The sequence below is a fragment of the Columba livia genome, chromosome 4, assembly GCF_036013475.1.
Source record: "Columba livia isolate bColLiv1 breed racing homer chromosome 4, bColLiv1.pat.W.v2, whole genome shotgun sequence".
Lineage (NCBI taxonomy): Eukaryota > Metazoa > Chordata > Aves > Columbiformes > Columbidae > Columba > Columba livia.
In genome coordinates, this window is record NC_088605.1 from 9,009,756 (window position 1) to 9,027,069 (window position 17,314).

Here is a 17,314-nt window from a genome sequence, read left to right on the forward strand (position 1 = left end):
ATGCAGCCAATATCTCAGTGAAGAGAACACTGGATCCAGATCAACCCCTCCCTTGAGCCTTCAGGACATAGATAACTATGATCAAGCACATTTGCCAACATCCACATTTAATTTACAAACCCACAGCCACGATTTTTCTGCTAGTCTGTTTTACCACACTGTTGCACAACAGTCCTATTCACCCTAGATAAGTCTGTCTTTAAAGGATTTTTTTAAAGCAAAACCTTAAAAGGAACAAGTCCTGCTACTTTTAAAGCCACTTATTTGATACTTGGCTTTAAGCAAAAAAATGGAAAAAGCTGCAACCCAAACTACCTTATCTATTAAGCTATTTTAAAAGCATCTCGAGGCAGCAGGTTGTTTCCAGGCACCTGTTGAAATGCTTTGACATTAGAAAGCAGATGCAACGTTCGCACATGCCCAAATCCTGTTTGAAAGCGGCCAGGAGAGTAATTCTGTCAGCACGGACCTGTGCGACGGGACCTCCACCTCTTTTGGGCCTGGATCATCCTTGCTCTGCATTTCTGGAAGTGCCGACCACAGCTGGGCCAAGGGGAGAGCTGAAGCTTCCGAAGCAGCAGCAATTCAAATTCCTTTTGAGATAGTTGGGTCATTTCCAAGGGACCAGATATGCAGGGGACACCTTGCTGGCCAAAGCTTCAGGAAGAGAGGTAATGAGGAATCATTTAATTGAAAAAGTGTATTATTTGGTATGACCAAGGCTTAAAAGTCTGCTGTATGCTCAGATAAACTTTGTGAAGAATATTAGGATTACAGAGTAATACATATAATTTTGCAAAACCAAGGGTGAAAGGCACAGCATGGCATAAAATAATTAATCTCCAGAACCATTACAGTTGTGTTTTCTCCCCTAACTTGGACAAAGAGCAAACACGGATCCTTTCTAGGGAGACATTTCCATTTGGAATAGATCTAAACCTTTCCCTTAATTCCTTACATTAGGAGTACACTGCTCCCCATGTTCACGCCTAATAGTTACAATAGTTTAGCACAATTCACTACACCAGGCAAGCTGTCCCACATGTGTTGAAGAGAATTTTTGCAAGAATTAAAAGCCCCCAAATCCCACATAACTCACCCGGTTTAAAGATCTGTCCTTCACTTGCCCTCTTCTACCCCAAACACTTAAGTTATAACACTCGGCTCATCACTGTCCAGCTCTGACTGGCATCTCACCCAAACAACATTAAATTAACACTAAATAATCAACAGCAACAGAAAAATGGAGAGATTAGGTTTCAAAATGACACATTTATTACAACTAAACAAAGGACACAAGCTCTAATTAACTTAAAAATTTTATATAGCATTATATCAAACACAGGACCAGTATGCTCAGAGCACAAATAATTTTCAACTTAAACTTATAACACGGGCTGAAATTCTTCAGCTGAAAAGCAAAACTTGGATTACATACAAATAACAGAATATGGGATTATTATTTTAATTAAATACACCAAATATTTCAATATAAACAATTTAAAAGTATTTAAATACATGCTGAAGTAGCTAAAGTTTAAGTGATTAGCAAGGTGTGTAGATATAAAGTTACAAGAAGTATTTTGGAGTTGTATAAAAGATGTAACTTCTCCCCCAGACAAAGCCGACGTTAGTGCAAGGTGCCGTCCTGCCAAGAGAACCTTCTCTACCTGCATGCAGACCAACTACCCATAAATTAACTTTCTGGTACTTAACTTGCAGGCAGATTTAGTCTCGCAGCATGCAGCCAGTGATGAAAATCTCAGTACAAAGCATCTTTTGAGCTAACATGAAATGGAATCAAATTTTTCAATAAAATAAGTCTTGTAACCTGCTTGAAGGGGAAAAGGAAATGACAGTCTACTCCTTGTCCCTGTTGCTGAATTTATTTTTCTTTAAAAAAAGCTTTTAATATGCTTTACATTTTCCCCCAAAAAGCTTATAATCAAAATTTGATCTTACTTGAGTCTGAACTCCAACAACAGTCTTACCCATCACCTAACTCTGAGCTTAGAGGCTTTGCCTGTGTAAGTCACAAGGTCTCTGAAATCTCACACCTCCTTGAATTATTTAAACAAATATTTACATCTCCCAATTAAATATTAATTCAGGAAAAAGTTCTTGACTGGTTACTGTACACTCGGAAGTCATCCTTCCTCTGAAAGTACTGCAGCTTCTGGTTTTTTTGGTCAACACGAAAGACAAGGAAGCTCATGAACTGAGGGCACTCCTGAAGCCACGGGGTGTGCTGGAGTTTCTGTGTCGCTGCTGGGGAAGGTTAAAACCGGGTCAATGGGAATCACCCAGGATTTCCTCACCTTTCTAAGCTTGCAGAACATGTGTTCAAGTCCGGCTGTCACAGGTTTGCCTATTTTCAGCATCAGAAGGAAGATTATTTCCTGCAAAAACGCTTCGCTACGGTTGATGCGAATGTCCTTTAAATGCTTTGGGTAACAGGAGAAAACAGACATTTGTGACTGACGTTTAAATGTAGTTTATGGAACCTGTTCCAAATTGCAAACAGGTCCAAAAGCTAAAAATGTTCAATAAATGTATCACAGTTATTTTATACAGGACATTCTTCATTAAAAAAATAATCAGCTGTTTTTGGCTCCCTTCTTATTTAATCCACAGGAAATTTAAGTGAACAGTAAACACATAAAAAGAACAGAAGCGAAGTGTCTTAAACTCCCAGATAATACAATCAAATAATTTACTGTAAGGACAGTTAAAGCTCTGTAAAACTTTAATCAATAAATCTTCAAAGCCAGCTTTTTCTGCTACTTCCCTGTTTTAAACATGCATGCACTCAAGTGCACACAATTCTTAGGTTTTTGATATTGCATGAAGGGTAGCAGATAATTTTAGAGTATCTTTATCATGGTTCAGGAATGTCAAGTAACATTGTTATACATTGTTTTTCAAACTGAAGATACGCAACTGCAAAATTTAGCGCACTTCGAAGTCCATCAATTCCAATCGGAAATTATACGATGTAATATTAGTCTTTACGTTGTATTGTTGTGAAATTAGTTTTACTCTTGCATTTTCATCTAAGATAAGTTTTGGCTTAAAAAAGCACCGAGTGAAGTCCTGTCTTCAAACGCTACAAACTGATTTTCATGCTGAAATCCCCGAGTTGTTCTCAATTTACGAGAGAGCAGCCCCCACGTTCAGGGGCACATGAACTGCGGAGATCGTACAGATGTGAAATTTCAGCTTTGTCACAGCAGTTTTACACTTCAGATACAATGCGAGTAATTCCCAGGAGAACCCTGCTGTAAGCAGATTTCTTTGCAAACTGTACAGAATACAAACTCTAGAGTTGAACTGAACACTGACCCTTTTTCTAGAATTAATCGTACTGTACATGTTACTGTCTATCTCGTTTTGGAAACAACTAAATACAATGGTCCATCATGCAAGCCAGGAGACTCTCAAAACCTTTTTTGTTCCACTAACTTCAAAGGAGTTTTTACAAATAATTTAGCCAATCTAGATAAATAGTGAACATGGAATTATGCTGAAATACGCTTGGGAGCCAACATTTTCTACAAAAATATGCAACTACGACTAAGAGCATTAAGTACTAACTGCCCACCTCAATGTGACTGTGTACAGCGCCCTTCTAAGATGTGGTCTCTATAGAGTACAAAAAATCAAGGATGTTCTTATATTTTATAATACTGGGTCCAAAATACAAAGAAAATAACCAAACCACAACCCTGCTGGTTCAAGTCACACTATGTGTATCTCATAACCAGTTTTAAGAAAGAGTGGAAAATTTAGGCTACCAGGAATTATGGAACAGCCCAGAGTTGGTATTTTAGTTTTTAAACATAAAAATGTACTACTAAGGGCAGATGTTAAGGAGTAAAGCTTGACCTACTGTCAGTATTGAATCACACAGTTAAAGACACTAATTATAATCAATTAATTAGAAAGCCAATGATGTAATCAAAGCACCGGCAACAGCAGACAGGACTTGTTGACTGCACAATAAGCAAGGCCATGAGATGAAAGTTTTATGTACTTTGCCTATACCTGGTTAGTGATCTTATACCTGAGATGAAAACTGAGAGGCAACAGAACTAGTTATGGTTTAAGTAATTACCAGATGAAAAATGACAAACGTGCAAAGATAACCGTAGTTTTTAGAAATATATGCAAAAAGATCACAACTGACATTTTCCCCTTATGATAATTTTCATTTTGCTATTTAGACAAACACTTTATCTCACTTTACTGTGTGACGGATTGTGTTCTGAAACTATTTAAAAGGCTCCTGTGACTCCAATGCTTTAGTAATTCATGGAATTTTGCGTAGAAGTGACATCCTCTATTCCCTAGTCTTAAGAAATTTAAGGCACCCATAAGAAGCAAACTTCATGGGAAGTTTCCATTCTAGGGAAAAATTAATCTGATTTTCCCTTCAACAGAAAAAAAATAATCACAAATTCATGAGAGTGATTAGAATGTCACATTCTCTGTCAGTGAGGCAACAGCTTAGTGATATTTAACTTAAATAAAATTCAATCTAAACAGCTACTATTGAAGCCACAGAATCTTCACCAACAGGTTCCAAAAAATGTAACGTTGTGGCAGAAGGGAAAGTTTGTATCAAATTCTGAAAAAGCTAAAAGACAGAAGCAGAACAAGGTTGGGCCCCATGTAATGATGAAAAGAAGTAAATGAGAAACATTTTTCCATGATAGATACGCTTAATTTATACAGCAAACTTGCAAGTTTAATGGATCACTGTACCACAATAATGAGTGCAAATACATGATTTTGTGGGCAGGAGCACTGCTAAGGAAGCATCTTTTGTTTTCATCTGTATGGAATGAGAGTAAATCATTTCTTAGATGAATGGAAATTTCATTCCATATGTCAGAAAACAAACCTACTATTTATTACTACAATCAGCTCAAAACACTTCCCATAATCACAAAAGCTCAAGTAATATGTAGCCATTAGACACAGAAAGATATACAAGGTTTTGGTTACAATTGGGATTAGCTTCAGATTCTGAAGCTTAATTCTTTGCTTCTGCAGCTTCTTTATCGTGCTTCTCCTTTGCTTTTGTTTTTTCTTCCAGTTTTTCTTCTTTTTGAAGCAGTGCCATAATCTCAGCAACCTGACTGGTGCCAATATCAATATCTTCTTTGTCAATCAATTCTACTACCTATGTGAACATAAAATTAAATTGAGAGAGCATTTAATTTTTACAGAATAGAGGCATTTTCGTACCATAAATTTTGCTATGACAAAAAAAGTAATCAAATCTCTCATGGTCAAGAAAACCAGTATTTTTTCCTACATGAAAACACAAATTCACACCACAACCAATGCCTCGAACGTATCAGGAGTATAAAAAAAAGTCAAATTAAAAGCAAATTATGTAGAACTTTTGACCTCAGCACACAGCATCACATTTTAAAGCATTAGTAAAACAGAGGCACTTATTCTATCTGTTCCAATGGAAAGCTCAGATTCAGTATCTGCTGAAACAGTATTTAAGACAATACTTATTTTATAAGCTCAATTTTATTAAAAAGACCCATTATACTAAGTAGGCATCAAAAATAAAACTTAAAAGCAGGAGGAGGTAAGCTTTTCAGAATGTAAAACAAAGAGAGTCATTTAGCAGGCACTTCTAAATTCCTTTATATAGCTTTTTGTACAAAGGTGTTCTTGGCACACCTCCTCAAGTTCCTAGAATTACTCTGCATTATATGCACAACTGACAAATACATTTAACCTGTGTTGCTAAATGTACAACGGTTATTCAGAGCAACAAGGAAGATAACGGCCACTGGGACAACTTCAGTACAGACAAGCTGTGTTTCAAAAGGCTGATCCTGTATTTTCTAGCTGGCCACAGTGTCCTCACTTCAAGCAATATTTCTGCATTGAGCAGGAAAATTATTTGCAAAGAAGTTTCAGGATATTTCTAAATTTATTGAATAAAAGGGAAATAAGAAAATGAAGCGGAAATGCAGATAAAACCTGAGAATATTCTGCAAAATAAGACAACAGTACAAAGCAGGCAAAGAATACAAGTCATTTGCAATGGACCTAAAGAACACCTGATGGGCTGATGTCTTTCAGGTAGGAAATAAAGGTCTCAAGGAAATATTTAAGGTATACAAGGAGGTAAGAAAAGGCATTATCTTGTGTTGACATCAAGTGTATCTATAAACATTACGTCAAGACTTTGGCTGAGTAGCGGCATCTCTAAAATAGTTCTTCTAAAGTCAAGTGAAGACTCTTGCCAAAGACAGTAATACGAATATAAGTCAAAACAGGTACAACAGTCCACAAACTTACCTTAACAACATTATCTATATCGATTTTGCCATCCTTGTTTTCATCTAGTGCCTCTGCAATCCTAATTAGCTTCTCCTCTGGAATCTTCTGAATTTGTTTCATCGCATTAATTAGCTCAGCGATACTGATGAGATTCTCCCTGAAGAGGAAGCACAATCTGTACATGGCAAGCAGTTACTCCAAAGGAGTAAAGTTGACAAAAAGCAGTACTGAAAGTCACTACACTGCAGGTCATTTGTAAAAGCATTAATTAGTAATTTATAATCTTAAACCCAATGCAAAAAAGCAAAAACGAGTTACTGAGCAGTAAATAGATTTTAAATTAATCCTTATCTTACCATCAAATCTCACATTTTTTGTTTCCATGTGCTTTATTGCACAAATACAGGCATGCTGTAGCATTCGAATTAAAGTTTAGCACAGTTTCTGTGTCCCCCCCAACTACCAAAACTGCAAAGCCATGCACTTGCCATCCTTTTAGATTTACAGAGGCTGGCCCATGCAAACTTGATAAAAGTCACAGGAAAACAAAAGCTGAGAACTAATCACTTTAGCAATTTAGCTGTTTCATTAAAATAGGCTTTATTCGCCCATACCAAGGAATAAACCTTGTAGAAGAAATGACTGAACTTGACATCATGACCAGTGAATTTCAGGTGTTTCAACTCTCTGGTTACTGATCTCACAAAGCTAAAGTTGCCTGTCTTTGCAGCCTAAAGCCTCTGCTTGCCTAGATGGTTGTGTTAGTTTGAAGAACCACCTTCCAGCACAGGTCAGGCTGAAATGTAGGAGACAGTGAACCCAATAAATACTAAACAGAAGGGCTTTACCAGTATAGTCCCAGCTCCATACCTGTCCCTAACTTGTGGGCACAGACTGGTTTTTATTCCAGGAGCATTTCTCAAGCTGTCACTAAATGTCCTGGACTTGTGTCATTTCTATGACTCTTGATGCTTGGTAATGACTGCATCAACTTCCAAGTTAAAAAGCAAGCCTTTGACAATTAAGCAATATTTAAACTAATGATTTTCAGTCATCCACAACATTATCCACAACACCATCCATTACATAACTTGAATTACAATTGGTACAAGCAGATTCCATACTGTATTTGTATTTTATAAATTTGGGTGGTTTTAATCAACAACTTCTCCACAACACCACTCACATGGCTGCCTTAATCTTATTACATAAAATCTCAAACAAATGCCCGTTTGCCCTGGAGACTGGAAAAAAACAAAGTCTGGAAGCAACAAAAGCAGAATCCTTATTTCCATTGAGGTTATTCTCTATGGGAGCTGGGAAGATCCCTTAATGAATCACACTAAATGGTGCAAGCATAAACTAGATTAATACCGCATTCGTGACCACAAATTGTGAGAATTACAGCCACATTGTTGCCTGTACTATGCAACATATTATTGCCTGAAAGATTCTCCAGTAACATTAAGACCTGGAGAAATGCTGATAAATTAATTTTGCAATGAAACTATCAAGAATGATCTTTCTTTGGAAATCTCTATGTGTGAAAAAGTTGAAACGAAGCAAGTTTTTGGAAAAAGACCACGCAAAATTATCTCCTTACTTCCATTAGATCTGTTCTTCCATTTCTCTCCAGAAATAGAATAGACTTTATTGCACTTTTTTTCCTCACTGACATCTTCACTACCAATGAACAACAAATATGAACGTGCTTAGCATGGGGCTGCGCATCTTTTCAATCAATGACACAGGGCAAACCTACCACATGAGGAGCATGACTGAAGGCACGATTTCACTTCCATCACCTTTAGTGCTACAGTCACGAGCAAGATTGTAAGATACTAACTGACACGCTGACTTTCAGAACTCCCTCAGGACTAGAATCTGCAGAATTAAATCTGCCTTTTCCCCCTCCTCATTTAACATACCTTGGAAGAGAGAAAATCTACAGCACATTTTGTTAATTTTATTCTTAAATTAAATTAAATTATCTTAATATTTTAAACAATTCTTTGCTAAATTTTTTTTGTAATCACACATCAGGCAAAAACAAGACTGAAAATGATCAGAAGCACATTCAGTGCTCTCAAGTCACTTACCCAGCAGGAAGACTTTCGCCACTGTCCAGCTTTACATCCACTGTCTTCTGACTTGTTTCTAATTCATTAATAATCTTGTCTATCTGACCAATCATTCGGTTCACCCTCTTGGTCAATCGCTTGCTTGCCTTTGACTCTTCCACCACCTCTTCCTGGCCAGTTTTAGAGAGCTCTTTTATCTCTTGCAAATCCTATAAGAAATGGTCAAGAGAAAAGCTTTTGTTGGTGTCAGTTCTTCACAATGGACACTACTGACTTAGACTAGCATTTCAAGACATGCACCATTTGTAAATGAAATGTAAATGTATAGACATATAAAGCCAAACTGGAATAAGAACAATAAATTCTAACATTATAGCCCTTTTCGTGAACCTCTTAAATGTTATTTTCCACATCTTCCAGAAGATTGGATAAGATTAACTTTACTTGAAATACCTGTAATACTGACATCTACATTTGAGAAGAAAGAACTGCAGCATGCAGCACTTAGCACCTGTTAGTCTAGTCACCCTGGGAATATGAGCAGGAAGAGGATTCTCATCTGGTGGGAACTACTCCAATGATTTTAAGCAGTTTTCAAATACATTTTAAATGCATTGTGCCATAAAACAGTACAAAGCTCATTCACTCAGCTAACCAGCTACAGGAGGTGTGTTAAGCTCATTTTGACCACGGGCTACATCAGCCTCGCATTTGCCTTCCAAGGGTCAAATATAATTTTAGGACTGTATAAATGCAGGAGTAGTTACATTTATACAGTCCTAAAAATACATTCAGCCCTTGGAAGGCAACTGCAAGGCTGATGTGGGCCCTGGTGAATATGAGTTTGACACCCCTGAACTACACGCTAACAGTCATCCAAGTAAGACAATCTTTAACTTTGCGGATCATTTACACAAAAACTAAAAACAACCAGAAATAACAATAAAAAAAAATCCATGCCCTATTCAGTACCTCATTATACTCCTGTACATCGCCCTTCAGTTCCTCAAGTTCCTCCTTTTCCTTTGTGAGCGATTTTTTCTGTTCCTGCAGCTTGGTGCAAGCATCACTCAGCACGTGAATCTCCTCCTTAGTGATTTCCTCACCCTGTAACAGAAAATATATACAAATTAGTGAGAGACACATTTGTGATTTTCCTCAAAGATTTCAGGTCTTTACCAAAAGAGACAGACTCAAGACTCTTTTTCCATTTTTGGAGTCAATACTGTACAAACTGGCATTTTGAGGGTGATGTAGAAATGTGCATTTTAAGACTAATGTCAAGATCTTAAATGCCAAGGCAATAAGTTTGCGATGGTACATAATTTTTAAATGCATCAGTTATAAGTTCAGCTACTGATTCATTCTGTTGGTTTTGGTTATCTGAAATTCTACCTAATTGTCTCATTTAAGAACGTTTTACTTCCTCCTTTGCCAGGTGAAAAATCCAAACAACGGAGAAACAATTCATTACGTATAGGAAAGATACATTACACAAAACATTTTGCAGAGCAAAGTTCAGGAAGTTGAGCTGGAACAAAGTTATCTTCCACAACCTTTCTAAGAATGAGAATGAACATCCATAGTTTGTGAGGTACACTTGTCTCTCAAAGAGCTGAGAATGAAAATCTAACCCCCAACTGAATACTTGAAAAGTAAGACTTTAAGACGTTTCATTAAAAATGCTAAAACCACATAATATAGCTACAGTTAGCATATTAATCTTACCCAGACAACAGCTGTTATTTTGAATAGCTAAACTCTGTACGGCCACATAAGTAGAGTGTAGAAAGATAGGTGCAAACAAGGACGCCCCAAACACAGTGCAGAATGACAATATGCTTCCAAGAAATGGCAGAACACTTCACAAACTGGGCATTCAGCCCCCTCATCAACTCCAAAACTGATTAGCATCTAGGCCTCAACCTCACATCCATTTTAAATTAATGTCGTTTGGTTGCAAAGTAGCACTAGGACTTAGAACAATTCTGACACCAAACTTACAGAGAATAAAGTGCTCAACTACAAGTAAAACTCAAGGCACACCTGAAACATGAAAAGGCATAAAAGAGGATGAAGCAAGGAAAAAGGAATACAGAGACACTGTCCGAGCCTGTAGGCGTAGGTTCAGGAAAGCAAAAGCCCACGTGGAGTTAAATCTGGTGAAGAATAAGAAGGGCAAGAAGAACGGCTTCTACAAGTACATCAGGAACAAAAGGAAGACAAGAGAAAATGTGGGCTTGCTGCTGAATGGGATGAGGAACCTGGTGCAAAAGGACACAGAAAAGGCAGATGTAGTCAATGCCTTCTTCAGCTGTTACGGGTAAGACTGGCCTTTGGGAATCCCAGGTCTCTGAGACCAGTGGGGAAGTCTGGATCAAGGAAGATCTACTGCCAGTGGAGCAAGATCACGTTACAGAACACTTAAATAAACGAAGCATACACAAGTTCGTGAGATTTAATGTGATACAACCACAAGTGCTGAGGGAGTTGTTTTATGTCCTTGAGAGGCCACTCTTGATTACCTTTGAAAGGCCATAGTCATAAGTGAAGATTTCTGAGGACTGGAAGAAAGCAGATGCTACTCATACCTTTGATAAGGGCAAGGAGGAGAACCTGGGGAGCTACAGGCCAGTCAGGTAGCAAACTGTTAAAACCAGAATGTTCTGACTGCAACAAAGCACGCTCTGGTCACAACAAGGCATGCTAATCTTCAAAATCAACCTGTTGCTTTAATGGTTGTATAAATTATGTTCAACATCATACTAAGTAAAGACTGAAAGAGTACATTAAAAGGTTTTATAGCGTTGTGCTGGCTTGACTGAAAATGGGTTATTTTTCTTCATGCAGTTAGAATCCTTTTTTTTTCATAGCTAGCATGCTCATTATTTGGACTTAGTTTAAGAACAAGCAGATAACATCCCAGCACAGAACTGATGTTTTTAATTGCTCTGGTCTGAAAGCCAAGGACACTCTGAGCACTCTGTTCACAGGTGTTGAGGAAGGGGAGGCGGAGATGAGGCAGAGCTTGACTAACATCCAGACTGATCAATGAGAGTATTTCGTCCCATCATCGTCATGCTAATTATTTAAGAGTGGGGCCTTCTGGTTTTGGGGTCTACCAATCTCTCTGGTTCTTCTCTCTCAAGGTAGCTGGGGAGTTTTGGTCGGGAAGCTTAGCCCAGCCTTTTGCCGTTTTGCAGAGGCCTCTGTGCTTTTCTGCCTTTTCCCTCTCTCCTCTCTCTTTGGGACCAGCTGTTGGGACCAGGATGTTTCCTAGAACTGGCTGCTCACTGTGTTCGTAAGGAATTGCCTTGAGTATCTTTTATTTCTATTATACGTATATTTACTAGTAGCATGTCAGTGCTTTGCTACTTTATTAAACTGTGTTTATCTTAAACCAAGTTTCTACCTTCCCTTTTGATTCTCTCCCCTGTTAGGGGGGTCAGGGAGGGGGTGAGCAAGCAGCTATCATGGTTGTATTGCTAGCTCAGGTTAAACCACGACAAGCATATACACACTGCCTGTATTAGGTTAGAAGAGGAAGTCAATACAAATCTAGTACAGTCTAGTCCAAACCCAGCTTCTTTCTTAATCCTTTGGTCTCCACTACACCCTTCAAAAGAAATGCACACTACTCTTGCCCTCTCCCTCTTCATATGTTAACTATACACAGATAAAACATGAACAGATCCATTAAATCTACAGGCAGGGCAAGCGCCCCCCAAAACAGGTGTATTAGTATCAATAATAGACAGATATAGGAGATATTCAGAGATGTTTCATGCCAACGTCAATTTCTGCATTGGTGCTTAAGAATTTACAATCTGCTAATTAGCTGGTTTTAACTGACAGAATGTGGTGAGAGGGTTAAAACTGAAGGACAACCAGGGGACTTATGGCTCTTAGGTGGATGTTTTGAATCTTCACATTGAAAAATAGAAAAATGTACAGTTATCCATATTACCTTAATACCTTCCAATACTGGTGCTGTATCTATCAGCGTCTCTGAATGCATCACCACATCTGTCCTTGCCAGTTCTCGTTCAGTATCCACAGCCATCTGACTTTTTTTAGCCTGCAGAGCAACTGCTTCAAGATCTACAGCTGATTCCACCTCCTTCTAAACAAGAAACAACCATGAAGTTTTAATGAAAACAAAGGTAACATTATCTGTATAAGCATCACGTAAAGAATGGCTTCTCAAAACAGAAATAGTTGCCAAAGCAGACACTGACATTTTTATGTTAAAAACCTGCAACATATTGAGTGGCTTCACATTAAAATTCCCATTTGCACTTAATGAACTATGCCTGTGAGCTCCTGACACTTAATTCACCACCAAAGCATGCCAGCAGCTTTAACAGTCAAGTATTGTACAACGACATTATAAGGTTAATGACAAATAGAAAGAGTCAAAGATAAGAACATTTAAAGTATGGGGTAGGGGAAATCAAACAACAAACCCCCCACCTTTGATAGAGGAATAAAAGGTTTATCTTATTACTCTAATTAAGAGGGAAGAGAAATCAAAGGTACACAAGACTGAGACAATCTTTTATGTTTCAGTGAACCCTTCTACGCTGCACCCTGGTTTAATATTCTCCCACATCTTCCATATGTGGATATAAAGTCCAGTTTCTTGCAGGCAACACCCTGAGCAAAGGCATTAACACAAACCATGCTGTTTTTTACATCACCAACATTTATTTCTCAATAGTTGAGAACAAAACTTACCACAGCTGCAACCTGAAGGGTTTCTTTGGCTTTCTCTGCAGCTTCGGACATCTTTTTTTCTTCGTTTTCTTTTCTGATGGCTTCCTCTTCCTGAAGTGTTGCTTCCAGCCGCGCTTTGTTATCTATTTTTTCACCTTCAACTTCTGCCACTTTGACTTGAGCCTCTTTGGCCTAAAAATAATTATTAAAAAGTCCATATGTGTGCATATACAAGTGTCTACATAATGTAAGAAGTTTACATATCCTTATTGAGATAGGTAGTATAGGTATGCTAGCAAATATAGTTAACTCTCCTCAAGTTACCCTATTGATGCATTTCTCATAAAAAGCTATTCTCTTGAAAACAAGAACTTTCCATGCTGAAACTGTATGGGTTCTTCATTCTCTTTCTCTCAAGAATCTCAATAACCAACTTAGATCATTCATCTCTCCACACAACATCAAAATGTTCATATATTAATATCTTTATATTGCCTGAAGTGTAGACTGCTTTTAAAGTAAAAAGCATATTTACGTCTTCTTATGCTATTATTGTCTACTGTCATTAAATGAAATATTGCCTTTTATTTGCTTTATTCTCAGACTCCTCCACATACAAGCCAACTTCTTCTGTGTTTCAAGGCCACTCAAATAAACCTATCCATGGTTTAGCTTTTCAATGAAAAAAAGGAACCCAGAAAAACATCAACTTCTCTAATCAGATTTTTAGTGAAGATGCTGAAAGCTGGTTACAGACTAAGTACATCAATACTTACAGCACTCTCTGGTAGTGTCTGAAGTGTTGTTTTGAGCTGATCAGCTGGAGAAAGGGTATCTGGAAGGTACATGGCTCTGGATAAAATAAGCAATGAAGTCGGGATTTCCTGGTTCAGGTGCAGATCTAACCACTATAAATGCAATACATAAAACAAATCTTCAACTTTTGAATTTTTTACTGTTTTACAGGTCAAGTCAAGCATACACAAAAAAGTAAATGACTTTTTACCACTACTTATAAGCCAATATCCTATCACAGGAACTACAGACTATAAAGCAGCTAAGAATTACATAAATCACATTGAAATATAAGAAAAAATATTTGAGGAAGTATCTCAAGAAGTATTCAATGAAAATTTGAAAAAGTGTTTTGATTCACATGCATCTTCCTCTAAACCAGGCAAAACCTAAAGACAAAGAAGTGATCTACTTGCAGAAGAGCTCTTTACAGAGTAATACAAATAATTAACAAGACAAACCGCCAAAATTACAAACATACTTGGGATGTGTTTAAGTCTAAGTACTTATTTGCATCATCAAAACATTGTGGTCCAGTCAAAAAGCAAAGCCCACTGCTACTACACACTTACGTAGTACACATGACAAAAGCTTATTAAGGAGAAACTAGCCGAGACTTTAGTGGGAACAGAAACAAAATGGCTTCTCAGAATCATAACAAAAATCAGCGCTAGCAATTTAAGTTCGGTCTGCATATTCAGTCTTGCAAAAACATACCTGCTTAAGCTGTTCCTTAAGACGCTCCTCTGTCACGCCAAGAGCTCTCATCCCTCGGGCACGACAAGCTGCCTGCAGTTCTTTAACAGTCAGGCTATCGACTCCTTCCTCAGCAATCAGCTGCACCAAGAGTAAAAGAAAATTTAAGATGCAACAGCTCAAAACTGAAGAACCACCAGCAATACACACCCACAAGACTGGGGCTATTAGCCTGGAGAAAAGGAGGCTGAGGGGAGACCTTATTGCTGTCTACAACTACCTGAAAGGAGGTTGTAGCATGGAGGAGGTTGGTCTCTTCTCCCAACTAGCAAGTGACAGGACAAGAGGAAATGGCCTCAAGTTGCACCAGGGGAGGTTCAGATTGGGTATTAGGAAAAAATTTCTCATGGGAAAGGTTGTCAGGCATTGGTACAGGGTGGCCAGGGAAGTGGTGGAGTCACCATCCCTGGAGGTGTTTAAAAGAAAGGCACTTATGCAAGGTTCTTAGGGACATGGTTTACTGCTAGAGATATGTTATGGTTGTGGTTGGACTCGATGATCCTGAGGGTCTCTTCCAACCAAAATGATTCTATGATTCTATTTTTACAACGGCCACTAGAGGCTGCTGTGATAACACAGAACAGCCTCTGCTTTTTGAACAGTGAACACCATACTGAAGTTTTAACAGCTCCATAACAGTAATGCTAATCTCTAAGTTAATATTTCTATGAGCTCCCTTACATATTACACTCTCATTGAAATGCCTTTCTTTGTAACATAATTACTTTCATTGCAACTAATGGTAGATTAAAAAAAGCTCAGCTTTTTCTTTACAAATAGAGACACTTCTCATTTTAAGCTCTTCAAGCCTTTTCATTCTCAGCTAAAAAATAAGACAATTAAGGCAAAAAAAAAGAAGGATGTCTAGAAAGACATATATATATGTATATACACACACACTCATTACTCTTACGTGGCAATATTATGAATCAGTGTCTATTTAGAATGACTCACTTTGTCATCAGCTTTTATAGTTCTCAACCTCATAGTCAGCTGGAAGCGGAGAAAGTTATTTGTCCCAATTGACTGAAGTTCCAGTAATTTACAAAGTGCCACCAACTGAGGCCTGGTTAGATTGTCCAAAGTCAACTCATCTTCAAACAGTTTAGAGAACCTTAAGATCTCCTCATTACTGGGTCTTTCACCAGTTTCCCTGATCTGCAAGAGAAAACACACACATAAAGCTTTTCAAAGCAGATGTTATGGTTGGGCATTATTTTGTATAATAAAAAATGTTATCCTCATTTGTCAAGAACTTTGCATCAATTTTGATAATAGGAAATAGGACACAAGGAAGACCTGAAAGAAATAAAAAAACCATATTTACTATAACAGGAAAAAGAATTGATGGTTTTGATACGACATTGTATAATATACTTACGATGAAACTACCAAAACCAAAAACTAGGTGCATCTGTATACTAATGAGTAGATCTAAAAATATCCACACAAATAAGTAGTTGCTACGGAAGTCACACAGGCGAGTATTCTTTCTGCTACTATAGTTACTAAACATAAAAGCATGTTAAAAGCATCACCCTATGAAGATAAAGTGAGAAGTACGTCCAATGGCAAAAAATTTTGCAATGTTGGTGTGCTTATGAAACAGGATTTGGACACCTACTTACCTACATTCTCTCCACAACCACATTTGTTACAATACTAATTTGCTTCCAGTTCCCCAGCTCTTCTGTGGCACCTCAACGCAAATGCATTTGTTGAAGTTATTCCTAAATATAAACCACTATTTGGGAAGGGACTCTGAATCCTTCTCGAGGGAAGGTTCTATGTAACTGTTTGTACAAATGCCAAGTTAAGCTTTTAGGTTATGTGTTGCCAAATGGCACTTCACGATACTTAAATCCAAATACTGGAAGCAGAAATAACAGTTCAAAGCAGAAAAAAAAATCATTCCCTAGTCTCATCAGGTCATAGTAGAACATTATCAACTGTATAAATGTTGATTTTTCTATTTTAAGTATACCCTCAGGTGCTTATGAGTGACGTTACTGAATCCAAAACCTACAGAACTTAATAATGAAGTATTCCCAGTCACTTCAGCCTAAACAGTAAGTACACAGATACTCAAAAAAACACGTTTCCCAATCCCTCTACCTTTTTTAAAGCCCTGTAAAGAAAACATAAGCTAAGGGCCATCAAGTATAGCCTGAAAACCTAATACTACCTATACAGCCAGATTTATTATGCCTACCTGTTTTACTTGCCAACTCAAATCTTTTAGTGAACAGCTACTGAGTACAGGAAAAGATAAAAATTTGGAAGACAACATGGTTTTGTGTCCATTAACCTCCAGGATACTCAAGTAGCAGAGAAACCAACTCAGAGAAAGAAAGGTCAAAGGCCTGGTTGTTCCACTTCAACAGCTCCTTTACCACAGGAGCCAAAAACTGAACTTTAAAAAACACAGAAAGTATTTTCTTCCTTGTTTAAACCTGAATTTTGGCAGAGCCAAACAGATGTCTCTTGAGAATACAAACTGAAACTTTCTAGTAACTCACTAGCTACAAAGCAAGTAAATTCTGGAATAAATAAATACAGATAAATTCTGGAATTCTGCAGCAAACATGTTAAGCCTGTAATCAATGGTTCTTGCAGCATCTAATACTTCACTGAGAAGCAGCTATAAAAGAATA

At 37.7% G+C, this 17,314-nt stretch overlaps 1 protein-coding gene across 4 annotated transcripts in view; it reads right to left on the reverse strand.

The window, feature by feature from the left end:
- Window positions 1-1,252: 1,252 nt before the first annotated feature.
- Window positions 1,253-17,314, reverse strand: part of LETM1 (leucine zipper and EF-hand containing transmembrane protein 1) — a 28,974-nt gene continuing 12,912 nt past the window's right edge. Inside the window, exons 6-14 of one of the 4 annotated variants that reach the window (XM_065060373.1) lie at window positions 15,615-15,818; window positions 14,622-14,741; window positions 13,886-14,017; window positions 13,131-13,301; window positions 12,361-12,513; window positions 9,366-9,500; window positions 8,412-8,602; window positions 6,331-6,469; window positions 1,253-5,185 (exon numbers count right to left, since the gene is read on the reverse strand). In XM_065060373.1, coding sequence (XP_064916445.1) covers window positions 5,036-5,185; window positions 6,331-6,469; window positions 8,412-8,602; window positions 9,366-9,500; window positions 12,361-12,513; window positions 13,131-13,301; window positions 13,886-14,017; window positions 14,622-14,741; window positions 15,615-15,818 — 1,395 coding nt within the window. In that variant the 3' untranslated portion in view covers window positions 1,253-5,035. Of the gene's footprint in view, window positions 5,186-6,330; window positions 6,488-8,411; window positions 8,603-9,365; window positions 9,501-12,360; window positions 12,517-13,130; window positions 13,302-13,885; window positions 14,018-14,621; window positions 14,742-15,614; window positions 15,819-17,314 lie in introns of all 4 variants that reach the window. The other 3 variants (XM_065060371.1, XM_065060372.1, XM_065060370.1) reach the window with 3 other exon arrangements.